At 45.5% G+C, this 23,109-nt stretch overlaps 1 protein-coding gene across 6 annotated transcripts in view; it reads left to right on the top strand.

Moving 5' to 3' along the window:
- Positions 1 to 23,109, top strand: part of Rgl1 (ral guanine nucleotide dissociation stimulator like 1) — a 273,124-nt gene that overhangs the window by 226,127 nt on the left and 23,888 nt on the right. For 3 of the 6 annotated variants that reach the window (XM_026787633.1, XM_013352528.2, XM_013352529.2), the window contains 5 exons: positions 7,735 to 7,919; positions 10,819 to 10,952; positions 12,379 to 12,594; positions 15,544 to 15,647; positions 20,478 to 20,562. In XM_026787633.1, coding sequence (XP_026643434.1) covers positions 7,735 to 7,919; positions 10,819 to 10,952; positions 12,379 to 12,594; positions 15,544 to 15,647; positions 20,478 to 20,562 — 724 coding nt within the window. The remainder of the gene's footprint in view (positions 1 to 7,734; positions 7,920 to 10,818; positions 10,953 to 12,378; positions 12,595 to 15,543; positions 15,648 to 20,477; positions 20,563 to 23,109) is intronic. The other 3 variants (XM_013352531.2, XM_005363863.3, XM_005363864.3) reach the window with 1 other exon arrangement.

Below are 23,109 nucleotides of genomic sequence, written 5' to 3'. Positions count from 1 at the left end.
TGTGTGTGTGTGTGTGTGTGTGTGTGTGTGTAGGGGGAGGCAGGGGAGAAAATGTGTGTATAACTTTATTTAAAGAGATTTAAAACTTCCCGGGCCTTGATGCTTTATTGCTTCCCTTTAATCAGAACTCTTTAATGTCGAAATAGCTCCTGTTTCCTTTTCTTTAATTGAATCGCCCCTTCCTCTTGGAACGCCAAGTTCTGTTTTCTCAAACTCTTTACCATAGCCATCTCCAAACTGTTGAAATCATCCATTTCCCTTCCATACGTTCAGAAGATACAAATCCAATCTTTCCCAGAAGCTGGGGTACTGACGCTGGCGCAGGGACTGGTGAGGGAGCTAGCAAACAGTATCAGTCCAATATGTCGGGCGCACTTTCGAGAAAAGTTGAAGGCTGGAGTTATTGGTGCCTGGGGAAATTGTAGCAGAAAGTATTTGAAAACTCTTCCTGGAATGTTTGCAATCAGTAGTCATTCCAAAAAATCCAGATGCCCTAAGAAGGCAATTGAAGTTGAGTGATTGTAAAGAAAATGGGAAAAGCGGAGATTTGAGGGGGAACCTCAAAAATGAGACATAAAACACCAGAATCAGGCATGGAGATCCACACCTGCAATATCATCAGACTTCAGTTTAAGGCCATCCTTGGACACACAATAAGAGTCAGTCTCAATAGAAAACACAACAAGACAAAACACTACACCAGCAGAGAATAGTAAAACCTCCAAATTTTGAAGAATTGAGGTTATAATGTGAAAGGAATCTATCTATCTATCTATCTATCTATCTATCTATCTATCTCTTTTAAGTAAAATAAATGGAGCAGTATGCACATTAAAGAGAAAGTTGTTGTCTTTAAATATCCGTAGAGAGCAAAGAAAGATAAAAATTATCATTTAAAACATCATCCCAGTTTTTGTGGGTCATGGGTAGCAATTTCCAGAGCAGAAATTGGTGCTCTAGTAACCGAAGAACAGGAATCAGTGATTTAAACTGAATTTAAACCAGTGATTCGACGTGAAGAAAACCAGCGAACTGGCAGTATTTTGTTTTATTTTTTAAGATTTATGTATTGTTATATGTGTATGGGTGTCTTGCCTGCATTGTCTGTCTGTGCACCTTGTATGTGAAATGCCCTAGGGTGCCAGAAGAGATCTCCTAAAATTGTATTTACAGGCATTTGTGAGCCTCTATGTGGGCTCTTGGGAACCAAAGGTCCTCTGTAAGAACTCCTCACCAGCGAGCCATCTCTCCAGCCCCATGCTGGGATTTCCTCCCTGTTGGAAAGAGTCTAACGGACATCACAAGCAGCCATGTCTGTGGCGGCTCAGCTCAGTGTCTAGACAGTGCAAACCATGCTCTGACCCCTGCTACACTAGCCACTCCCTTTGCTGCCTACCTGCGGTGTTCTCAGCTGTGCATGGTGCTTGTTTTCCCTTGCCCTTCACAGATGAGCTGAGGTCTTGCTCTCCCCTCATGGGTCCATCAGTTGAAGTTTCATCAAACTTGTGTGCTTTGGCTTAGTTCGGTGCCAAGGATTTGGAGTCAGGTTCAGCTGGGCTTCCCACCTCTGTGGTTCACTCTCGGGGGCTTCCCATTTAGGATCAGGCATGGTGTTTGCCTGTGGTTCCTCTCCCGTTAGTACTTCACAGTAAGGGGAGCACATTGGTACCTGAAAACCCAGACAATTTGGCATTAATGCCTTTAATTCCCACAGTTTTGCCCAGCTGTTGGCTTTATTGTAGCACCCCTAGTGGGGTCCCCAAGCAGCTGCTGTAAAGTGAAGGAGATGGTCCGGAAAGATGAAGGAAGGCCAAGCCAGCAGCAAAGGAGGGCTTTTTTCTGTCCTTGCTACCCAGTAGCACCGGACACCGCCAAGGGAATCTCCGTCCACGGGGAAACGGCAGAAACTTCAGCAGGTTTTAAACAGAAGCCCCTGTTTATAGAGCATAAATTCCCTTCTCAGACTGTGGGGAGCTGGAGAGGGAGCTGTCGGGGTCTGAAGGGATAATTTTGGTGAGTGGCCGATGCTCCTTTCTAATAATAGCTAGAAGTTTTTGATTGTGTAGTAAGGGTGCACTGTGCACTCTGGAAATTCTCCTGATGACCTGTTATACCGTTCTTCCAGCTACCAGAGAGTAGCCCGGGCATCTGAGGAACACGTCCAGGGTCGCACAGTACGTGAGAGTGCTTGGTTTAGCCAAGGCCAGGCTCTCTGCATCATGGATCCTTTAATTCTTCCCCTGTGGTAAAAATGAAAATATTTCTCTTAAGTGTGGGAATGAAAGACAGATGCGTGAGCAACCTTGACTTTGGGGAATGTGTTTCAGGCACCTCATGCGCCCCTACCTCACACAGCTCAGTTGCCCCTGTGTGCCTTCCTGCTTCTTCTTCTTCCCTTGAGGCTTTTTGTCTTGTTAACTGACCCTGCCCTGTCCACCATGTCCACCCGCTCTGTGCTTAGATCTTGCTGTTGCCTTTGTTCGCACCCCCAGCCCTTGTCACAGCCCCTCCTTCCCATCCCACCACAGTGTTTTAATCCTTGTTTACCACAAACACCACAGGGTGACAATGGAAAGTGCAGGAAGCTGAGGCAAGATGACGCTGACAAGTCCAGATAGTAATGTTTCCAATCCTTGGGGAAGGAGAGGGGGGAGAAACTTTGTCCCTCTCTTCCTTTGTTCTTTGTCAGCAGGGAAACCATCTTGCTGGCAGCCTCTGTCTGGCAATCTACCCTAAGGTAGAGGAAAACCATTTTGAGACTTGGAGAACAAGGTGGGAGGGTCCAGCCCAATCAGGTTCAAGGTTAACAAAGTACTTTACACCCACCAGCAAGGCTTGGCAAAGGCACAGCCACGTTCCCTAAGAGGTGTGTGGTGCTCTTGGATTGCTCTTTCTCTGTTTGCTCAAGGCGGTGATCAGGTCTGTAGAGAGTGGCCTAGAATAAGGAAACATGCTGTTTTTCCGAAAGTTTCTGTGTCTTATCTTCTGGCAGTGATTAAGTATAATATGTTATCATCTCAAATAGATTCTAGGGCAGGAAAAAAATACCTCCGAAAAGATAGCGTTACTCTTTTCTTGTAGCAGTGATCTTAGTTTTGGCAATTACACATCATGAAAAAGATGATGTACCCCAAAAACTTTGTATTAGACTTATTGATTCTAGAGTGTTTAGTTGCCATTGGAATTTTAGGATAATTTTCTATATTTACTCACACTCCATGGGTTTGTCAGTCTGTGCTTGGAGCACAGCTGCTGCTTTGGTACCTTGTAAGTCCTCCCTGTGAGTCCTTTTGCAATAGGCAGGGAAGGTGATTCTTGCCAAGAATGCCTGAGGTAGAAATGGCTGTTGTCGTTGGTCACCTGTCTGGTGTGTCTACTTAGATTCACCCCTCCTTTTAGACAGAGGAGTGCTACTCTGTAACCCACAGAAGAGTTGCCCTGGGAAAGAGGGAGGCCTCAGTGATCCTCCTTAAAGTAGACTGTGGCAGCATCCCAATCTTTCCACCTGGTTTCAGTCCCTCCTCCAGTCCCCACCCAGCTTTAGAGACCACGTCTCTGGTTAATACTCTAGTTTGTATGTCTTCATGTGTCCTTTGGGGTGGTGTGTTCATGGGTGGGTATTTGTATGTGCATGTGGTCCTGCCCACAAGTGCACGTGTGTAGTGTTTGTTCAAAGCTGTGGCCTTCTTCCAGCAGGTGTGGGATTACAGATGTTGAGGCACAGTTTGTCTCTGTGATTGGTGGCAAATTATTTGAGTTGACTTCCATGAGCTGATCTCATCAAGCCATTCATCCTTTTCAGTTCCATTCTTCTGTGACCTTTGGTAGGTCATTGTAATCATATTATCAGTTATGTCTCTCTTAATGTGTCTCAGAAGGTCCTATTGATATGTCATTTGAAATCACCACTGATCAGTGGCAGGTAGATGCAGGTGTTTTCTATCCCTTCTCCACTTAGGGGTCAGTGGGACTAAAAGAACAAACTCCAAGTTGACAGGCGGTCCTGCTGGTGAGGAATTGTGTCTCCCTTCTCCCAGCCCCTTCTCATTCTGTGCACATGAGCAAGTGACTTCTCCAGTCGAATCGACACACTTGGCCTGTGCAGTGTGACTGCAGCCAGGATCTCCCTTCCTGCTTCTCTAATCCTCCCATTCGGTCCTGGTGAGAAGTGGAGCCAGGCTGGGAAGATGGGAAAGCTGCTGTCCCCTTTCCTCTGTCATATTTGCGATGTCCCTTTCCTTCTTGGAATCTTAACAGCCCCACATTTGTGTCTGCTGCTTGTTCTATCGAGAATGGAAAGTTTCTTCCCAGGCCTGGCGAACATAAGGCTACTGTGAGCCTCGGGCAAGCATCCAGGCATTTCCAGAAACCTCCTTCCCTGGCACACCGAGGAGCACTGCTGATCAGAGGGCAAGGGTCTGCCTGTGTTCAGTTATGCTGTCTCTGTTCTTCTCTGATTTCTTCTTTCTCCCCCCCTTTATTCCTCTTTTGCGTGAAAATGCTTTTACTGTCTAAGATTGCATTGAACTCTGAAAACCTCCTTAGGCTAAGCTGCAGCAAGGTCACAGTTAGAGCAGATGGGCTAGCAGTTAAAACTCTTAGACTAAGGACAGAAGGGACCTGAGTCTCATAGGGACCAAGGTCACTCCAAGGTTACTCTTTTGGTGGCTCTTCTGAATCTACGACTTTTCTTGGACGCTGGCTGCATGACATGCTTTGGGGAACCACTCACAATTGTACACAGGCATAAACAAGACAAACATTTTACAGTTGTTAATACTCCCAAGAACCTGAAAATTATTTAAATTATCTGCCTGCCAGTAGAAGAATCCTTAGATTCTTAGATGTTCTACTGCCCCTGCAGTAGAACACGGTGTTCATGGGAAACCATAAGATAACTGTGGGGGCAGTGACTGCAGAGTGGCTGTAACATTCTGACAAATGAAAAAAATGTTGATTTATATTTGCGTATAAATATATTTATATTTATATACACCATGTATACTGAACGTGTGTGTGCAGCCACAGAAATGCCTAGAAGCATATACTATGAACTGGTAACAAATCATGGGGTTGGAATGGGTTCCAAGGTGAAGTAGACACGTTGCTTTTTAGTTTGTGTAGATTTGTGAAAATTACTGTTTTGCAATTTTGTAATTTTTAAATGAGAATTGCTATCAGTTAAGCAGTAATTGATACAGTAATATCACTAACTTACCTGTAAGTTTTTTTTCTATTCTTTATTTCCATTTTCCTTTCTCTCTCCAGTCCCCTCTGCTTTGTATTGTTGAGACAAGATTTCCCTTTGTAACCCAGGCTGACTTGAACCTCACCTTGTAATCCAGTCTGTCCTGGAACCCAGGTGGTCCTCCTGCCTCAACCACCAGAGTACTGCAGTTACAGGGAGGGCGGCTTTCACCTCATCTCTGCTCCTTTTGACTTCTGTCCTGTGCTGTGAAATTGCCACCTCTCTCTCCATCTCTCTCTGTGTCTCTCTCTGTCTTCTTCCCTCCCTCCTTTTCCCTCCCTCCCTTCTCCCCCCCCCCTCTCTCTGTCTCTCTCCCTTTTTCCCTCCCTCCCTCTCTTTCTGGTGTGTGTCTCTCTCTGTCTGTCTCTATCTCCCCCCCTTCCCCCGCTCTGTAGTTTGTATGTCTTTATCAGTATCATTGGAAGTCTGTATTCTCACTGAAGTGGGGAGGGAGTAGTGATGAATTATCCTTTATTTTAAGAATCACAGAAGTGTTTTTACAAAGCTCTAGCTATGTATGCAATGTCAGGTTTTCTGTGTTCTGGTGTGTCACCCCAACTATGTACCCCTCGTGATTCTGGGCTTACTGCTTATCCAAAGGAAGGAAAACTGATCACAAGTTATTTTTTCATAAAAACTAAATATTAGATGATAGCTTGACTTTTCTTTGATTTATTCTTTGACAGTTTCATACATATGTATGTCTCTCTATCACACCAGCCTTTATGCTGCCCCTCCACACTTAGCAAACACCTCCCAGTCTGCGCTCTTCTGGCCTTCGCGTACTCTCCTAATATTGACTGCTGCTAAATGTTTAAAATTATGATATTTAAATTTGATAGCAAAAAGGAGCAATAATTAATATAGTATGAGGGCCCTCACAATATGAAGCCACTGAGTTCAGTTCACACAGCCAGCTCCAGCTCTCCTCCGTGGATAGTAACGTTTACTCTAGTTTTTAATTATATAAGCAATTTGTGTGAAGTACAGTAGATAATTATAATTGTTCTTGTGATTCTGTGGACCAAACCCAAACATAGCTTGTACATGCCAGACAATCACTGAGCTCCACTCCAAACCAGCTCCAGAACCTTCTGCGCTTCTGGAGAGCTAGCTCAGGCTGTAGAACGCTTGCTGCACAAGCATTGGGACCTGGTTGGGTCCCCAGCACCCATGCTTTTAAAGAAGTTGGGTGTGGTGAAATATGGCTATCATCCCAGTGCTGGAGAAGCAGAGACCAAAGGATTCTGTGAGCCTGCTGGCCAGCCAGCCTAGCCTAGTGGTGACAACCCCTCCCCCCCATCTCAACAAACAAGGTCCTGGGGTGACACTGGAGCTTAGTCTCTGACCTACATGCATGCACGCACTCACACACACACTTAGAGTTGGTGCCTTTGCCTTGGGATGCCCTGCATGCACTGGCTCCCCTGTTGTCTTCTCCAGCCAGCTTCAGCAAACGTCTTTGCTGTGAGGTTGTGTTATCAGGGAGGCGAGTATCTGTTTCTGGAGAAGGGAGTCAGCCTGGCATGGATCTGACTCTGGAGTGCTTTGAAGTCTTCTTTGAATATTAAACGTGGAATAATGGGACTCCAAACAGTTGACCCCTTTTGTTGCTCTGACTCTGCTTTCGAGGGAGAAGCTGTCCCCAGCTTAAAGCAACACCCTGGGTTACTGAGGATGTGTGTGTAGCGTGCCAAGCACCCAAAAGGACCCTGGCTGTCTCTGAGCAATGGCACCTGATGTACCTTTATGAATCTGTCAGAGGAAACCGTGTTGCAGTACTCTTGCTTACCAAGGTTTTGTTTTTTTCTTTTCTTTTCTTTGTTTTGTTTTTGTTTTTTGGTCTGTTTAATCCGTCAGACCTAACTTCTCTATCCCATAGTTCCTGAGGTGTGTTCTCATTGTAACTTGAGTAACAAGGATATAACTTCATGAGAAAATTTTTGTGCTTGTGCTGAGCCCCCCCCCATGACGTTTATAAGATTAAATTTACTCATTTCCCCCCCTTCACCCCCAAACATAGACATCTCTCTTCCACCAGATAGATTTCTGGCCTGATGGTGACCAGGTATCTCCTAAAACACCTGTTTTGTTACATTTATCCATTGACATGTGTGAGTCTGAAGGGGTGACCTGAGCATACTACTGCACAGGTGTGGAGGTCGGGGGACAACTTTTGAGAGAAGCTTTTCTCCTTCCAGCACTGAACTCAGTTTGTTGGGTGTCACCTCGACATCCTGGTTTTGTGGTCTTTAATTTGAGCAAATCCACAATTAGAGGGTTGTGTTCAGATTGCTTGGAAACTGCTTTGAGTACTCTCTAAATCCTCTTCTCATCATCAGTTTGCCTTGGGTGGATTTTCCTAACAACAGAACGTTATCAACATCACCCCCCCCACCCCCTTCACCTTCCAGTTGTGGTGCCCAGGGCTTGTCCTGAGTTCCTCAATCATTCGGGTTCAGTGGCTCCCCATTTCTCCTCCCCAGTGCCATTGCTTCCATCCTGCGGGCCTGGCTTGACCAGTGTGCAGAGGACTTCCGGGAGCCCCCTCACTTCCCTTGCCTGCAGAAGCTGCTGGACTATCTCAAACGGACGATGCCTGGCTCCGACCCAGAGAGGAGAGCGCAGAACCTTCTTGAACAGTTTCAAAAGCAGGACGTGGATTCTGACAGTGAGTACCTGTTTGGTCCCAGGGATTGGGATTCTGCATTGTGGAAGGTCCCCATTTGTTGGCTGAATAAGAAACTCTGGTACCCTCAGAAACTGGGGTAGGTGTAAAATTATTCAAGTGTTAACTCAGAACCTTAAAGCTTTAGAGTGAAAAGGGGGATTTTCGAGACTCATTTTATGATTTTGCAGATTAAATTCTGAGGCCAACTCAGAGGAGCTAAGCCATTTCCTGGGGTTTCTTCTGTCACCAAGAATAGAGTTTCCTTGATTTTTTTTATTTTTTAACTCTCTGTTGTCAACACGGGCCATGCTGAACATGACCTGGCTACTTATTTCCTGCCTCACATCTTCTCTCAGATAAACCTGTCACAAACAGTGATACCACAGAGCTGGCAAGGATTCAAGCCCATTTCCCCTTTCAAAAGCTTGGAGGAGGTGTTTCTCCTTTGCCCTAGAAAGCTTTGCTGTAACTGTCCCCAGCAGCATAGATTACCGTCATCTGCTCTCTCTAAGGGCCACGTCAAAGGAAGTTTCTGAGACTTTTTTCCCATTGGAGGCTGACCTCTAATCTCAAGGACAAATGCAGGGGCCACCACTGCTGGTCATAAAGTGTGTTGACTGCCAAACTCTGAAGAAATTAGTCCAGAGGTTCCAACAGCACAATGGTATAGCCTTTCACTGAGGTGTAGGGTAACAGTTTCCATGGCAACTGACCCACTTGGAACTTCTGATGGGTACTTCCTTGAAGTAATGTTTGATTTCCTCCATGAGGGAAAGGAAATGGGTCCTAACACAAATAAGGGACGCTACCAGAGCCAAGAAAAGTACAGTAACTCTCCATTCCACTGGCTACCTGTCGAATGGCTGGCACAGACTGGGGACTGGAGAAGAGGAATGTGATTGCATCATCTGGCTCAGATTACCAAAGGCTTTGTATCTGCGATGACTTCATCTGCCCGGAATGCTTGAATACCCGGGAAGCTCCAGCTGCCAGACCTCAGCTCCCTTCTGGGCCTCTGGGCCTGCTTTGTGCTGGAGTGGGAATGCTGCTGGCCGCTGTTGCACTGGAACCCAGCTCTCCCCGCTGGGGCTGCCTCTGGCTCCTCGCCTAATTGGGGAGCCAGGGGAACCAGTCATTGGTTGTCTCCAGCTCAGGACTGGAGGGCAGAGCTCTTTTGGCAGGCAGAGGCAGGGACAAGGGAGGTGGCTTGACTTCACAAAAACTTTTAGGCAATGCCCAAGAAGGAATCTTTTCCAAAGTATGGGCAATTATTCTCAAGAAAGCTCAAGGACCTGTTTATGAAGTGCAGGCGCCATTCCTGAGTAGGGGGGTTGGGAGCTTGAGTCCCTTGTGCCCCACCCCTCATGTCTCACTAGCGAAAGTAACGAGGTTTCCTGTGGGTCTTCATGTTTCACACACCCTGGAGAGAGGCAGGTGCTGGAGCAGCCAAGTCCTAGACCGGGTTCCAGAGAGGATCATAGTCGTCACACAATTGCATTCTGGGTGCACACCAGACTTAGGGGTGCTTGAGTGAGCCAGCGAGCGAGCGAATGACCTCTATGCTTACCCTGTACTCTCCCTTGGCTGCAGCAGAGCAGCCTCTGCACTGTCTTGGAGGTGGGTGGTATACTGTATCTGTGGGAGGGATGGACGGCCCTGTTGAGCCTTTGATTAGCACATCAGATTTCTTTTTTCTCCACTGAATGAGAAAGTACTGGAGCTGAGTGGAGGGAAAGTACTGGAATCTGGATCTAGCATCCTGCACATGGTGGGATTTCAGCTCTTTAATTGGTACTTGCTCATATCCAAGGTAAAAGGAATAGGCACTGCTGCTCTCCCCCCTTTTCCCAGATATAGCCCAACCCATTCACATCAGGCCCTTAACTCCAGGGCCAGTCCGGAAATCATAGCTCTGTCCCCAGAGTAGCACATGGTACCTGACAGGATAAGGGATAGGTCTCACATAGGTAGTTTAGAAGAAGCTGCACCGATTTGATGGTGCAAGATGCCCAAAACATCCATTCTGAAGAGAGAAAAGGCTTAAAATGTAAACATGCTGAGGAGGCCTAACACAGCCCGGAAAGTCTGCCAGGATGTCACTGTGCTAGAACCCCACCCCCACCCCCATGAGCAGTGGCAGGTTTGACAGGAAGGAGAGTGACAGGAATGAGGTTGGGAAACAACTCAGAAACTGGTAGAAGATTCCCGTAAGGGGACTTTGAGTGGTGGCTGGAGGCTTCTGCAGCTGGACTCAGTGACGGTTAGCGGGTGGTGGTTTTCTTTGACCTCTGTAGGCGATGACCCTTGAACTTTCTGATGATTGATGGCGAGCTGTAGAGGGTCCCAGTGACTTTAGTTTAAATTTATTTTACACTTTGTGTGCACTCTGGGTGGAAGCTGATGGCAACTCTGAATGTCTGAGTCTGAATTATGTTTGAAGGTTCTATGAGTCTCATGCACATCTCTGAAGTCCCAATGGTCTGTCCTACCCGCCAAAGCCTGGCCTGCTTCCTCCTCACTCTTTTAGGCATCTGGTTCTGAGTGACCCAACAATCAAGGATTGTGTGTCTGGGGTGAAGGTGTTAGCTGGGTTAGTCCCAGAAATGATGATGGCGTTGGCGGGAGACGAGATGAGGGTTGTGTTGCCTTACTTCTGCAGTCTTTGCCTAGGCTAGCCTCTGAATGGCCTCTCAAGGATAGCCCAAGGCCTCTGAGCCTAATAAAAATGAACCCACGGGACTGGATCTCCATTTGGTTCCAGTTTTGTTCTTATTCATCTCTGCCTGTGATTTTCTGAAGAGTTAGCTCTTTTCTTCCTGAATGGAAGAAGTGCAGCTTGACGCTGTGAGCAAACCCTTAGGTGTCGCCGATTTACTGATTGTGTCCTCATTGTGGGCAGATGGACTTCTCAACACCAGCTCCTTCAGCCTGGAAGAGGAAGAGGAACTGGAGAGCGGAGGCTCAGCAGAATTCACGTGCTTCTCAGAAGACCTGGTGGCGGAACAACTGACCTACATGGACGCCGTAGGTCTCGTACTGTATCTCAGATGTGCTTCCACTTAAAACCTTTGTCAGTGACAATACTGGTGGCCCAGATAGGGCAGAGGGCAGCACTGGGGAACGGGCTAGAAATCCTTCTAGTCTTTGAGAGAGTCTGGCTGTAAAGCAAAGAGTCAGGTGCTATGTGACTCACTTGTATGAATAATTCAGGCCCAGCTCTTCTTGCAGCCCCGGGTGAAAGTGCATTTTCCTCGAGCTCAGGTCACAGAGGGAAGTAAGAATTCTAATCCTAGTGAAACAGAATCTACCCTGTTCTGCGGGTATTTCTCTCCCTTCAGACTCATAAATATTTCAAGAGCCGAACTGTTTATTTGGAGGATTGTAAAGGGGTCAGAGCACAAGTTAGGATGAAATAAATTCATTGACTCCATATGTGACCGTATCTGGCGGAGGGTTTGCACGTGTGCTTGCTGCACATTTGAGGCCGGACGGTTTCTGTGTGCTGTGCACATTGGACCGTGTGAGTCACATTTCAAAGCTCCAGGTTTGCTGGAACGCACAGTTAAAGAATTACCCATGGTCACGGTGGCCGTTCTCTTCTGCTCCTGAGAGCTGCCACTTCTGCAGCATACAGAACGGCCAAAGTTCCATCCAGTGAGAAAGCAAATAAAGTATGGAAAGCAGATAGAGTCTATATGGAACACATGCCGGGTGAAAAACAGATCAGAGAGTCTACACGGAACACATGCCGGCTATCTTTCTTATAAACCAACTTTTACACATCTTATATTGAGTTGTACAAATGAGAATCTGATCTATTCAACAATTTTTTTGGTTGTACAACTGATAGAATAAGGGAATGTTGAAAAATATCTTATTTTTATAGCTTTAAGGGAAAGACCTGGAAACCAGGCTTTAGGTCCCCCATTCTTCTGTATGGTTTGTGAGGATTTTCCCCCTCCTATTAGCATCTTTCTCTGCTTTGAAAAATGAGGAACAGTCGCACTGAAAGATGTGGCATGTGCTATAGTGATGTGGACTTTTTTCCAGGTGTCTGGAGAGCATCTGTCCGCGTGGTAGATGACTGGCGGTTCCTGAGTGTCCAGGACACTCCAATCGCTTTTGATTCAAAGGATCATGTGGGGTCCAGTTGTGGTGGCACATGCCTTTAATTCTAGCACTAGGGAGGCAGGAGCAGGTGGATCTCTGTGAGTTCAAGGCCAGTCTGCTCTACACAGTGAACTCCAGGACAGCTAGGACTATGTAGGGAGGTTCCATTTAAAAATAAATCCAAAACAAACAAACAAACAAAATCCATAAACAAACAGAAACCACCAAGTAGTAAGTCAAGTGGAGAAAGGCAATTATCCTTAGAAAACACCGATCTGCAGATCTCCTAAACGGCGTGTCCCTTGGAGCTTCTGTGATGTCCTTAATGTCCATTCCTCTTTCATTTCAGCAACTATTCAAGAAGGTCGTGCCTCACCACTGCCTAGGCTGCATTTGGTCTCAGAGGGACAAAAAGGAAAACAAACATTTGGCTCCTACAATTCGTGCCACCATCTCTCAGTTTAATACCCTCACCAAATGTGTCGTCAGCACCATCCTGGGGAGCAAGGAACTCAAAACTCAGCAGAGAGCCAAAATCATCGAGAAGTGGATTAACATTGCTCACGTAATTGTCTTATACAAAAGTCTTTGTGTTTGGTAGATGGCCTTCCTGAGGCTCTGTGGCTTCAGGCCTGAGTCCTCAGACGTGAATTACACTCCGCTGACGCTCAGAATCCAGGCTGTTGGAGCTATTCACATGTCACGTGACTAGCGTCTAACACCGTGTACAGAAGGCAGTCTCCAAGTCACTGTTCTTCTAGTCTATGAGTTCCTAATGTGTGTGAGTTCCAGTATTATTTACTTTCGGGATATAGAAGCTCAACCACAATTGATTTAGCTATCCAGGAGCCAGTTACTGAGGTGACTTCTGCCTGTGCAGGGTCAGCAATATGAGTGTAATAGATGTGGAAGAGGGAAAAGTTACCCCTAAGTAAAGTTGGTCAAGGAAGACTGTGTGAGTGAGTTTAGCTTTATCTGTCGAAGAGTGGGGTTGTAGGTACTTGAAGATGAAAGTTTTCTTCTAGGCAAGAGGAAGCTACAGTAAAAATGAAAGAATGATTGTTACTCTATTATGTTCTGGGCCATGATTAACCCTCAACCAAAACAAAACACATTTTGCTTCATGTTCCATTAGATATATTTTTCCACTAAGCCTGTTTGTAGGGCATGATACCTGAATAGTTTACATTTTCTTTTATTGTTTTTGACCAAAGAGTAAAGCCACAGACGTTCCAGAAAATTTATCCTTTTTTTGAGTCTTTAGAACAGCGTATCGCCCCTCACATGCTAGTGTCGGAAAGAAATGAACAGGAAGCAAAACACAGACGTCGTAAAGAACTTACCTCTCCCCTGTTCTAAGTCAAACTTATTTCTCCACAAAAATAACTGCAAGAAGTTTTGAGGGAATTTGACACTAGCATGGGATGTCTCTTTCTCTTTAGAATTGTAAGAAAATATTTTTTGTCACAACCTTTATGCCTCAAAACTAATGATCTTTATGCTTCGAATTCATGGACCTATTTAGAAAGGAAAAACACACCATCCCAGTGTGTGGCAGAGTGACTTGAATAATGAATTTTAGTTGAAGTTAAATATAGATTGTGTGTTTATATGATAGAGAAACTGTGGATAACTCAGAGTGTACTCCACATCCTATAGCATGTGGAGAAAGCCAGGAGTCTTTATCCTTGCTCTTTCTTGGGCTTTTCCCCAGTGTTGAATATGCTGTGTCTCTTGAAATCGTGTAGAATAACATCATAAAACGCTAAAACTCACAGGTGGTTTTCTGCCAAGATTTATTTTATTCTTCCCTCATTAGTCACAGTCGATTTCTATTGAAAAAAAAGCTTGAAAAATGCTATTAATTTTGCATGTAGAAACGACTTCTGACCTAATATGGGTGTGTGCTCTTGGCCTCGCCTCTGCTGCATTCTCGGTCTTGCATTGCGTCTTTTGGAAGATGCCTCCTTTTTAAAAAACGTGACTGGATGCTTCATGCGTTCCCTTAAGCCTTAGCCTCAGCCTGTTACTGAATAATGCATTCCATATGTTTATTACGATGGACATGAGATATCAGGGCCTGGGTGTCTTTATTTATTGCAAGTTTTCTGGTTTTCTAGAACATAATTTTGGGATGCTGAACCTTTGTTGAACTACGCTGTCAGAGTGTGGTTTCCAGGCTGCAGCAGCACTATACCCTCCCTCCCTCCCTCCCCTTTCCCTTTCTCCTTCTGGCCCTTCCTCTCTTTTTCTTTTCTTTTTTAAATAAAGGGGACTTTAGGACATTTTTAAAGACCGGGTGTGACTTTTATGAAATACATTGAAATTTACTTTGAAGAAAACAGTTAAGGGTTCGATTGGCATGCAAGATTTTATCATGCCAAATTGGGGAATTCAGTTTCCCTTCATAGTGCAGATCAAAATTGTTTAGCAAAATGATTCTTGAAGCAATTTGCACTTGGTGTTCTGCATGAACCCAAACATGTACTCATGCAGTGTACTCAATGTAAAACCTGGATACAGTGCACTCCTCTGTACTTACATGTAAATATCTCTGACATTTTCCCAGTGTGGTCACTTCCCCAGGCCAGCTAGCAATGAGAGCTCTTCCTGTTTTATCAACCCTACCTCTCTCTCTCTCTCTCTCTCTCTCTCTCTCTCTCTCTCTCTCTCTCTCTCTCTCTCTCTCTCTCTCTCTCTCTCTCTCCCTCCCTCCCTCCCTCCCTCCCTCCCTCCCTCCAGGGTCACTGGCTGCCCATATGGGCTTGGCCCCTTATGGTAGGATACATTTAAGCAAGGAGCTTCTCTCCTTACCCAGAAAACAACACCCAGAATCTTTCTGCTTTGTTTTAAAACATTGCCAAAATGAATCTTACTTTAAAAGCCCAAGTTATTTTGGAAACATTGACGTACCAAGGTGTTTCTGAATGTTTACTATTGTGGGACAAGCCAATTTGAAACCAAATGACTGTGTATAAAAATATTCCCCCTTGAATAAGAGCATGAAAGCCCAAGTTCAACTTGTGGTGAATTTTTATTGTCAAGTTATATACACCTCGCAGGGCACAGGCTCTTTGTACCATCTGAACTTACAGTGGTTTCTGCCCAGCTCCCTCAGAGAGCCGCAGGACACAGTGATCCCCCGCATGTATTTTTAAGGCATGCCTATGTAAGCTTTCTGCAGAAGAAAGTTGACCTCTCCAGCGTAGCCGTGCATGCTTACCGCCTCGAGTTGTTTTTACTGGGAAAGCTGGAAACTATAAAACTGTAACAACAGCACAAAAATATATTGGGGGTGGGGGTGGGGACCAAACTGACGGTGCCAAAATCTATAAAGTGTTTTGGTGACTGGGGCGGGAGGTAGGAGCCACTTTTTGATGTGCAGTATTTATACAGCTGCCTCTTTAGTGGTAAGAATTCATAGCAGCTGTAATACCTCTAACACAGGAAGCCAGCGACCCACTGTAATACTGATGTCTAAATGCCTTTTATGTCTCTGTCGCTCCCCACACAGGAATGTAGGATCCTGAAGAACTTTTCCTCCTTGAGGGCCATCGTTTCCGCACTGCAGTCCAATTCCATCTATCGGCTGAAAAAGGCTTGGGCTGCCGTCCCAAAGTAAGTTCCCCAGTGCCTGCTCAGTTCTTCTCTGCCCGGGCGATCTGTTGCTGCTTCTGTACCATGGGTGCTTACCGTCAGAACACGTATTACATGACAAGAGAAACATATCTGAAACCCCACGTGTGTTCCAGGAAGGGCACATTAATGAATTTCGCAGAAGGGCTACTGTAGGAATCACACTGACTCTCAGTGTGTGCCAGAGCCGTGATTACCACCAGCCTGGGGCTGCTATGAAAGGTGTGTTTAGTATCTGGGTCTTAGGGAACGAGGTCATGAGTGGTGAGGCTGGGCAGTTTGCATGATTTCTGGTTATTTTCTGGCCCGTTCCAAAGCCCTAAGCTGCTCTAGGATGGGAGGGATGGCGTGTGCAGTTAGGACTCTGATGGTCAGTAAAAAGCGATGGTGCCACTTCTGCTTCCGCGTATTCAAAGCTTCCTTATGCGAGGGGCTCCTTTCAAGGTGCCTGACTGAGATTATCAGCCACGCCCATCCTGTGCTGTTCTTTCTTCAGACTTCTTAGTTCCAGCCTTTGGAACTGATACCACAGTGTGATCTTACTCTGTCCCTATTGCTGTTTCTTCCACTTCTGGAACTTTGTGGACCAGAGACTTTTTTGTTTTTCAAAGAAATGAAGTTTGTTCCTACATTAGCTCAGACTTAGAGGATGTCTATGTCAGAGTCTCTACTACTCTGCTAAACACCATGGCCAAAAGCAACTTGGGGAGGAAAGGGTTGACTTCACTGTACAGTTTCTAAGTCCATCATCCAGAGGAAGTCAGGGCGGAACCTGGAGGAACGGTGCGCACTGGCTTGCTCGGCCTTCTTTCTCCTACCATCCACGATGACCTGCTCGGGATGGCACCACCATAGTAAGCTGGGTGCTCTCCTATCTACCATCAGTCAGGAAAATGCCCCACAGATTTGCGTACAGGCCTACAGGCCAATTCTATGGAGCATTTTCTTGGTTAGGGTCTCTTCTTCTGGGTGATGGTGGTGCACGCCTTTAATCCCAGCATTCAGGAGGCAGAGACAGGCAGAGCTCTGTTAGTTTAAAGCCAGCCTGGTCTACAGAGTGAGTTCCAGGACAGGCTCCAAAGCTGCCTGGAACCCTTTCTTGAAAAAAAAAATCTCTTCTTCCCAGAATATTCTTGCTTGTGCCAAGTTGACATAAAAACCAGCCAGCCAAGAGGGTAAGCCTTGTGTCATGGGTCCCATTGGGCTAGCTCCATCCAGACCTTCCGAGGCTTGAACTGGTGAGGCTGCCAAGCTGTATCAGGAAGAGTGTGGGAACTGCCCATCTTCCCTGTATGCAGTACAGTCAGTGCTGATCAAGAGGGAAGTCAGTGGACTCTCTAGCTACGGCTGCCCTGAGTTTGCACTCAAGCTGCAAGCCCTGGGTGTGTGGTTCCATCATCACCCACAATGGATTAAGCCCTAAGGGACTGATACTGTTCGTGGTAATTCCTTGTCTGGGTAACTGCTACAAAACACCCGAGCAGAGCAACCTAAGGAAGAAAGGGTTTAGTTTGGGTTACAATTCTAGGAGCTAGAGTAGGTGTGGCAGTGGGAGTAGGAAGTGGCTGAAAGCTGGTATGGAGCTTGTTGTTTCCTTACCATCCAGCCCGAGACTCCAGCCTGTGGGGTAGTATGGTCACATTTAGGGCAGTGTCGTAGCTCTGCTCTGTCACTGTGAGGAGCTAGGGCTGTGTTGCAGTTACCGCTCTGTCACTGTGAAGACCAAAGCGATGTATAAAGGAAGACATTTAATCGGGGGCTGGCTTGCAGTTTCAGAGGATGAGTCCATATAAGTCCATACCATCATGGCAGGGAGCATGGTGGCAGGCATGTGTGGCTCTGGAGCAGTAGCTAAGAGCTTACACCTTGATCTGAAGATAGTGGAGAGAGGAAATGGAATTCAGCATGGACTTTAAAACCTCCAAGCCCTCCCACAGTGACACACCTCCTCCAACAAGGCCACCCTTCTAATCCTCCCACACAGTTCTGCCAGCTGGGCACCAACCATTCAAATAGATGAGCTTACTGCGGCCCTTCTGGTTCAAACCACTGCAGGTGTGGTTTTCCACCTCAACCATGTCTAGATTTTTTTTTTTTCAAGAAAGGGTTTCTCTGTAGCTTTGGAGCCTGTCCTGGAACTTGCTCTGTATACCAGTCTGGCCTCGAATGCCTAGAGATCTGCCTGTCTCTGCTTTCCAAGTGCTGGGATTAAAGGCATGCACCAACACGTCCTGACTATGTATTTTTAGAAATATACCTTGGGGGAGGGAGAAATATACCCAGAGAGATCTCCATGGTGATTCTAACCACCATCATGCTATTCAACTCTGTAAGAGGCCCACATTGGCAAGCCAGAGTGTCACAGTTTCTGCTGGAGAATGGGTGCCAGAGGACTCCTGTTTACAGATGAGACGAGAAGCAGCTCTTATTGGTTAGGTAATACTTTGATGCTGTACAAGGAAGGAATTAAAATGAATGGTATTAGTCCTAGCATTCGGAATGCAGAGGCCCGTGGACCTCTGTGAGTTGGATGCCAGCCTGATCTATATAGCAAGTTTCAGGCTAGCCAGGGCTACATAACGAGACCTAGTCTTAAAAAAACAATCTTAATATGCTTGGAGTTACATAGCTGAAGAAGCCACACCCACCTGGACTACAAACCTCCAACTGTGTCAGAATAAAAGTGCTTTTCAGGTCCACTACACTTTTCTAGATTTCCACTCTTGTCCCCACCTTTTTCTTTCTTTCTTTCTTTTTCTATTTTCAGTAGTGCCTGCTACTCAGCATGAGAGTTGATTAATTTTCCTCTGAACGGACATTTATTGAAAGATATAGGTCGTGAAGAATCATTTGATGGCAGTGTCTGGTAAAGTAGGAGGGGAAAATCAGAAGCCTACATCCTCTACGCCTTGGTACGCCTTCCTTACCCCTCATTACTGCTCCACACAAACAAGGGAATGGTCAGATATTAAAATGTGGTCTTGTCTGATGTCAGAGAAAGAATGGTTTTAACTTTCATTGGTGGGTGACTAGTGGCCTAACTAGCCCGGGAACGCTCCTGCAGCAGGTCTGAATCTTAAACTACAAGTTGAAAAACTAGCGCACAGGCGGCTCGAGAGATAGCTGCATGGTTGAGAGCCCTCCACGTTTTTTTAGAGGACCCAAGTTCAGTTCCCAGCACCCACATTCATTTGTACCTTTAATTCCAGAGGACCAGATGCCTCTGGGCTCTGAGGCCGCTACACTAATACACCTCACAGACAGACACACATAAACACACAGTGAAAGTAATGCAAATAAATCTCTAAAATAAAAGTCTACGATCCATGTGCCTTAGTTTCTTGGGTTGCCAAAGAGAAGATTCATTCTTTCAGCTGGATTTTCAAACAATTTTTCAAAAAAAAAAAAAAAAAAAAAAAAGAACGAAAAATCTCAAAACTGAATTGTCAGCCATGTGTGAGTGTTGGTGGTTGGTTTATGGTTGAGAAAGGATGCCGTAGCCTATCGCTGGTGCCCTTTCCATGTCAGTTGTATGTGCTCTCCATGGCTAAATGCCAGGAGGGGGAGTCGTGGGCTCTTACTTAGGAACCACTTTCATTATCATCCTTTACATTGCTAGCTTTCACTGCAGAGTCTTCTTTCCATTGAAGGACTTGCATAACTAAGTTCTTAATTGTTTTCTCCACAACAGAAATAGCTTTCTTTTCGTGGTTTGGTTATTCAAATAACGTTATACTCATTATAATGCAAATAAGTCTTAATAATGGCCTTTTTATGGTAATAAAGTTGCAGTACACATGAGAATTTGGCTGCTAATCATTTGTGGCCCCCGGAGCCATCCATTCAGTGGCTGTGAAGAGACGTGTACACAGACAAGACAAGCGGGATGCTTTGGGGGCAGTGCATGGGGCGGGGCATGAGCCTCACAGGTGCTTTACACCTGCCGTGCTTCAGTGGCTTTCTTGTATACAGACGAGGAAATTGAAACAGCAAAGGTAAGCCACTTGTCCAAGATCACTAAGGCAGTAAGTAGGCTTGAACCCATCTGCCATAACTGTAGAACCCACTGTGGTTCTACCAATCCTCTCTGACTGCGAGAATAAGAAAACAGGCTGGGGTGCAAACATTCGGGTTCTGTGTCCTCTCTGACTCTGAGAATAAGAAAACAGGCTGGGGTGCAAACATTCGGGTTCTGTATTTGCGGCCCTCAGAAGGTACTAGTGAAAAGCAGAGCAAACTTTTGGCCAAGGCTCTTTCTCTCTAAACTTAGGTGTCTGCCAAGATGACCTCTACAAGACTTGGTGTATATTATTGGAATAAATGTTTTTTTTGGTTTTTTTTTGTGTTTTTTTTTTTTGGATTTTCGAGACAGGGTTTCTCTATAGCTTTTTGGTTCCTGTCCTGGAGCTAGCTCTTGTAGACCAGGCTGGCCTCGAACTCCCAGAGATCTGCCTGCCTCTGCCTCCCGAGTGCTGGGATTAAAGGCATGCGCCACTACCGCCCAGCGGGATAAATGCTTTTTAAACTTACTTAAGGGAACATCTCTCTAGAACTTGATGCCTCAAGCGAATCATCATTTTTTAAAATGAAATACATATGATTTAGAGCAATTTCTCCTATTGTTTGGGTAATTTTGTTCATCTTTTACAAAATCTATCTACATGAGGACACTCAGTAGCTCCATTTGTGTTATGTTTCCCACCAGTCCTGAGGGCCGTACTGTCTTTCCTGGCAGTGTGGACTGAAGACAGCTAAGCTCAGGGGTTGCCTTTTTGCATCTGTTGTTTATTTTTCCTTCTTCCTTGCTCACAGGGACCGAATGCTGGTGTTTGAAGAACTTTCAGACATCTTCTCTGACCATAACAACCATCTAACCAGCCGGGAACTGCTCATGAAGGTGGGGCTCCTGCTGCGCTGACCTTGGAAACCACTTGTGTTGCCTCCCAGGGAAGCGGAATTTTTATCTCATCCTTAATCTAGGAAACTTGGGACTCAGAAAATTTAAAGCCCACTTGAACTTTCTCTTCTACCCTTTCCTCCTTCCCACCCACACAACTGCATAAAAACCGGGGTTCAGGTGTGCAGGTCTCTAATAAGCAACTACTCAGTGCTAGCAGTTGCATGAATGGACTGCCTTGAAATAGCCCTTCTCAGCAAAGTGACTCTTTGAACGTTTGAATGACAGGGCCAGTCTACAATTCCACATCCTTTTTTTTTTTTTTTGACCGAATTGCACAATATTTTTCAGTCAGCAATGTTTATTGAGCACCAGATAAGTGGTGACTCTTGAACTGCCTGTTGGGCAAAGGGGTAGCCTGGCTCTTTATATATATCTTTAGAAACATGTTAAATGCCTAGCATTTATAAAACACTGGGCTTGCCTCTAGAAATATGAAGATTTATAACACAGCCTTTGTCTAGGAGTTCACCAGCAGTTGGGGGCTGTGGGCAATACAGTACCCATTCACATGACAGATAACTTCATCACACTCAATGGGGCGTTAATATAGGCCAGATCCTATCTTCATAGCTTCCAACCATCTAAATTTCGTCGTCTTCATTGTAGATAGCTAAGACCTATAGTGGATGTAGCATGTCCCTTATTCCTCAGGTAAACACCTAACATATAGTATCGCTGAATTTTGAATCCAACTTAGGGACAATCAAAGACTTGTGTTTTGTTTCTCACTGCCTTGTGTGAAGCACACTCGCGACTGTTGTTTGACCCTGTGGGTTACTGCGTTTGTCACTCACATAACTTTCTGTTTTCCCGCCTTGGTTCCTTCTTGGCGCAGATGATACAGGGTGATCAGTTTATGTTGATGTCTGACTTGGGCTTCGAACTGCTCGATTATCTGCACCCTAAACAATGATTCATGTGACTGTGTAACTCCTTACTTCATGTCTTTCTGGATTTGCAGACTTTAAATGGAAACCCATCTGCCTGGACGGCCATGGCTCAGTGGCCTCCCAGTCTGCAGCACAGAGCTAGACTAACTGGAGCCACACACTGAAATCCCAATAGCCCTGAATCATCCTTCCAAGGCAGATATTGAATTGTGTGCATCTCATTGCTGGTGACAGTCTTCTGGCTGAAACCTTAGATGCAGGCTATATCTAGACATTAAAGATCCCATAAACCTTTCTCAGAAGGAGACATCCACCTCGGGACTCTAAGTTAAATGTCATATAAGGCTCCAACTGCAATGAACTGACAAACTTGGCGATGAGTTCAGGTGGCCTGTACATTGTCATGGGTGCTGGTGGAACGCCCTGGGCAGTCCATATGTGTGTGCAGGTCTCTTTCCCATTAGCTCTGTTGATCATTACTCATGTGGAGTGTATAGTTCTGGGTGTAACTTCTCAACACACTTGTAAATAATGAGATCAAGGTACTTAAGTTCTCAAAATAAGCACTAAGAAAAACTACTGGGCCCTGTTTCTAGTATGTTACTCATAGACTCTGATTTATAGGGGGTAATCTTAGTTTAAAATGACCTATCTTCTACTTCTGGGTGCATGTAATATGCCACTTCTCTAAAATTATGGTCCAGACAACATACTAGTAAACATTTGTGGTTTCCTTCTAACTGTTGAGAAAACATTTCTTAATTTCTTTCCAAAGACGGTCTTAAATTTATGATTTCTTCAACCTTATGATTTCTGAAACTTAGAAGAATTGCAGATCATTGAATCTATAGACGTTAAAACAACAGAAAGCAGAATGCCACCAAATCGTGGTTCTTGTGCTTTTTTGGTGGATGACAATTATCCCCGGTTGCTTTAATATGAACAACTTCTAAAAAGCCTCCCAGAATATGGCTCTGGTGGAAAAGAAGCTCCACAGTGCATTAACACCAAGGTCAGAGCAAGAGGCCATTTACACGCAAATGCCCACCTGAACAAAGCTGCCAGTTGCTCCTGGGCTGCAATTTCACCATCATGTTCTTAAAATGGAGCCAGTATCCAGCAGACAGTCACTGGAGACTTAGCATAAGTCTCTCTGAGGCACCAGAGCAACACAAAGGCAGCTGGAGTCTGCAGAAGCAGAGACACAGGGCAGAAGCTCGCTTGAGGGAGAAGGTCGGAGGTGCAGAGGGCAGAGGAGCGAGGATCACAGTGAGAGGCTGGAGGAAGCACAGGGGAACATTGAAATCCATTGACACAGAAGTGATGACGGAAGTCATTTCCGATGATACAAGTCTGCTGGAAACAAGATGACTGGGGGAGAGGGAAGAGCAGTCAGGAGTCTGCGTGTGAGCCACGAAGGAGGCCGGAGGAAAGAACCAGAGTGGTGCATTGCAGCCCACGGATGGTTTTCGGGAGGTTCAGAATTAGGGGGATGGCAATGTAAAGAATATCAGGCCGAGGGAGGAAATAGCTGCAGGTATTGGATGTGAATTGCAGTTGAATGGATTTCCAGAAGACATTCTATCAGGAAGAG

This window comes from Microtus ochrogaster (assembly GCF_000317375.1).
Source record: "Microtus ochrogaster isolate Prairie Vole_2 chromosome 6 unlocalized genomic scaffold, MicOch1.0 chr6_random_2, whole genome shotgun sequence".
NCBI classification, from domain to species: Eukaryota; Metazoa; Chordata; class Mammalia; order Rodentia; family Cricetidae; genus Microtus; species Microtus ochrogaster.
This window is presented reverse-complemented; position numbering and strand designations above follow the sequence as displayed.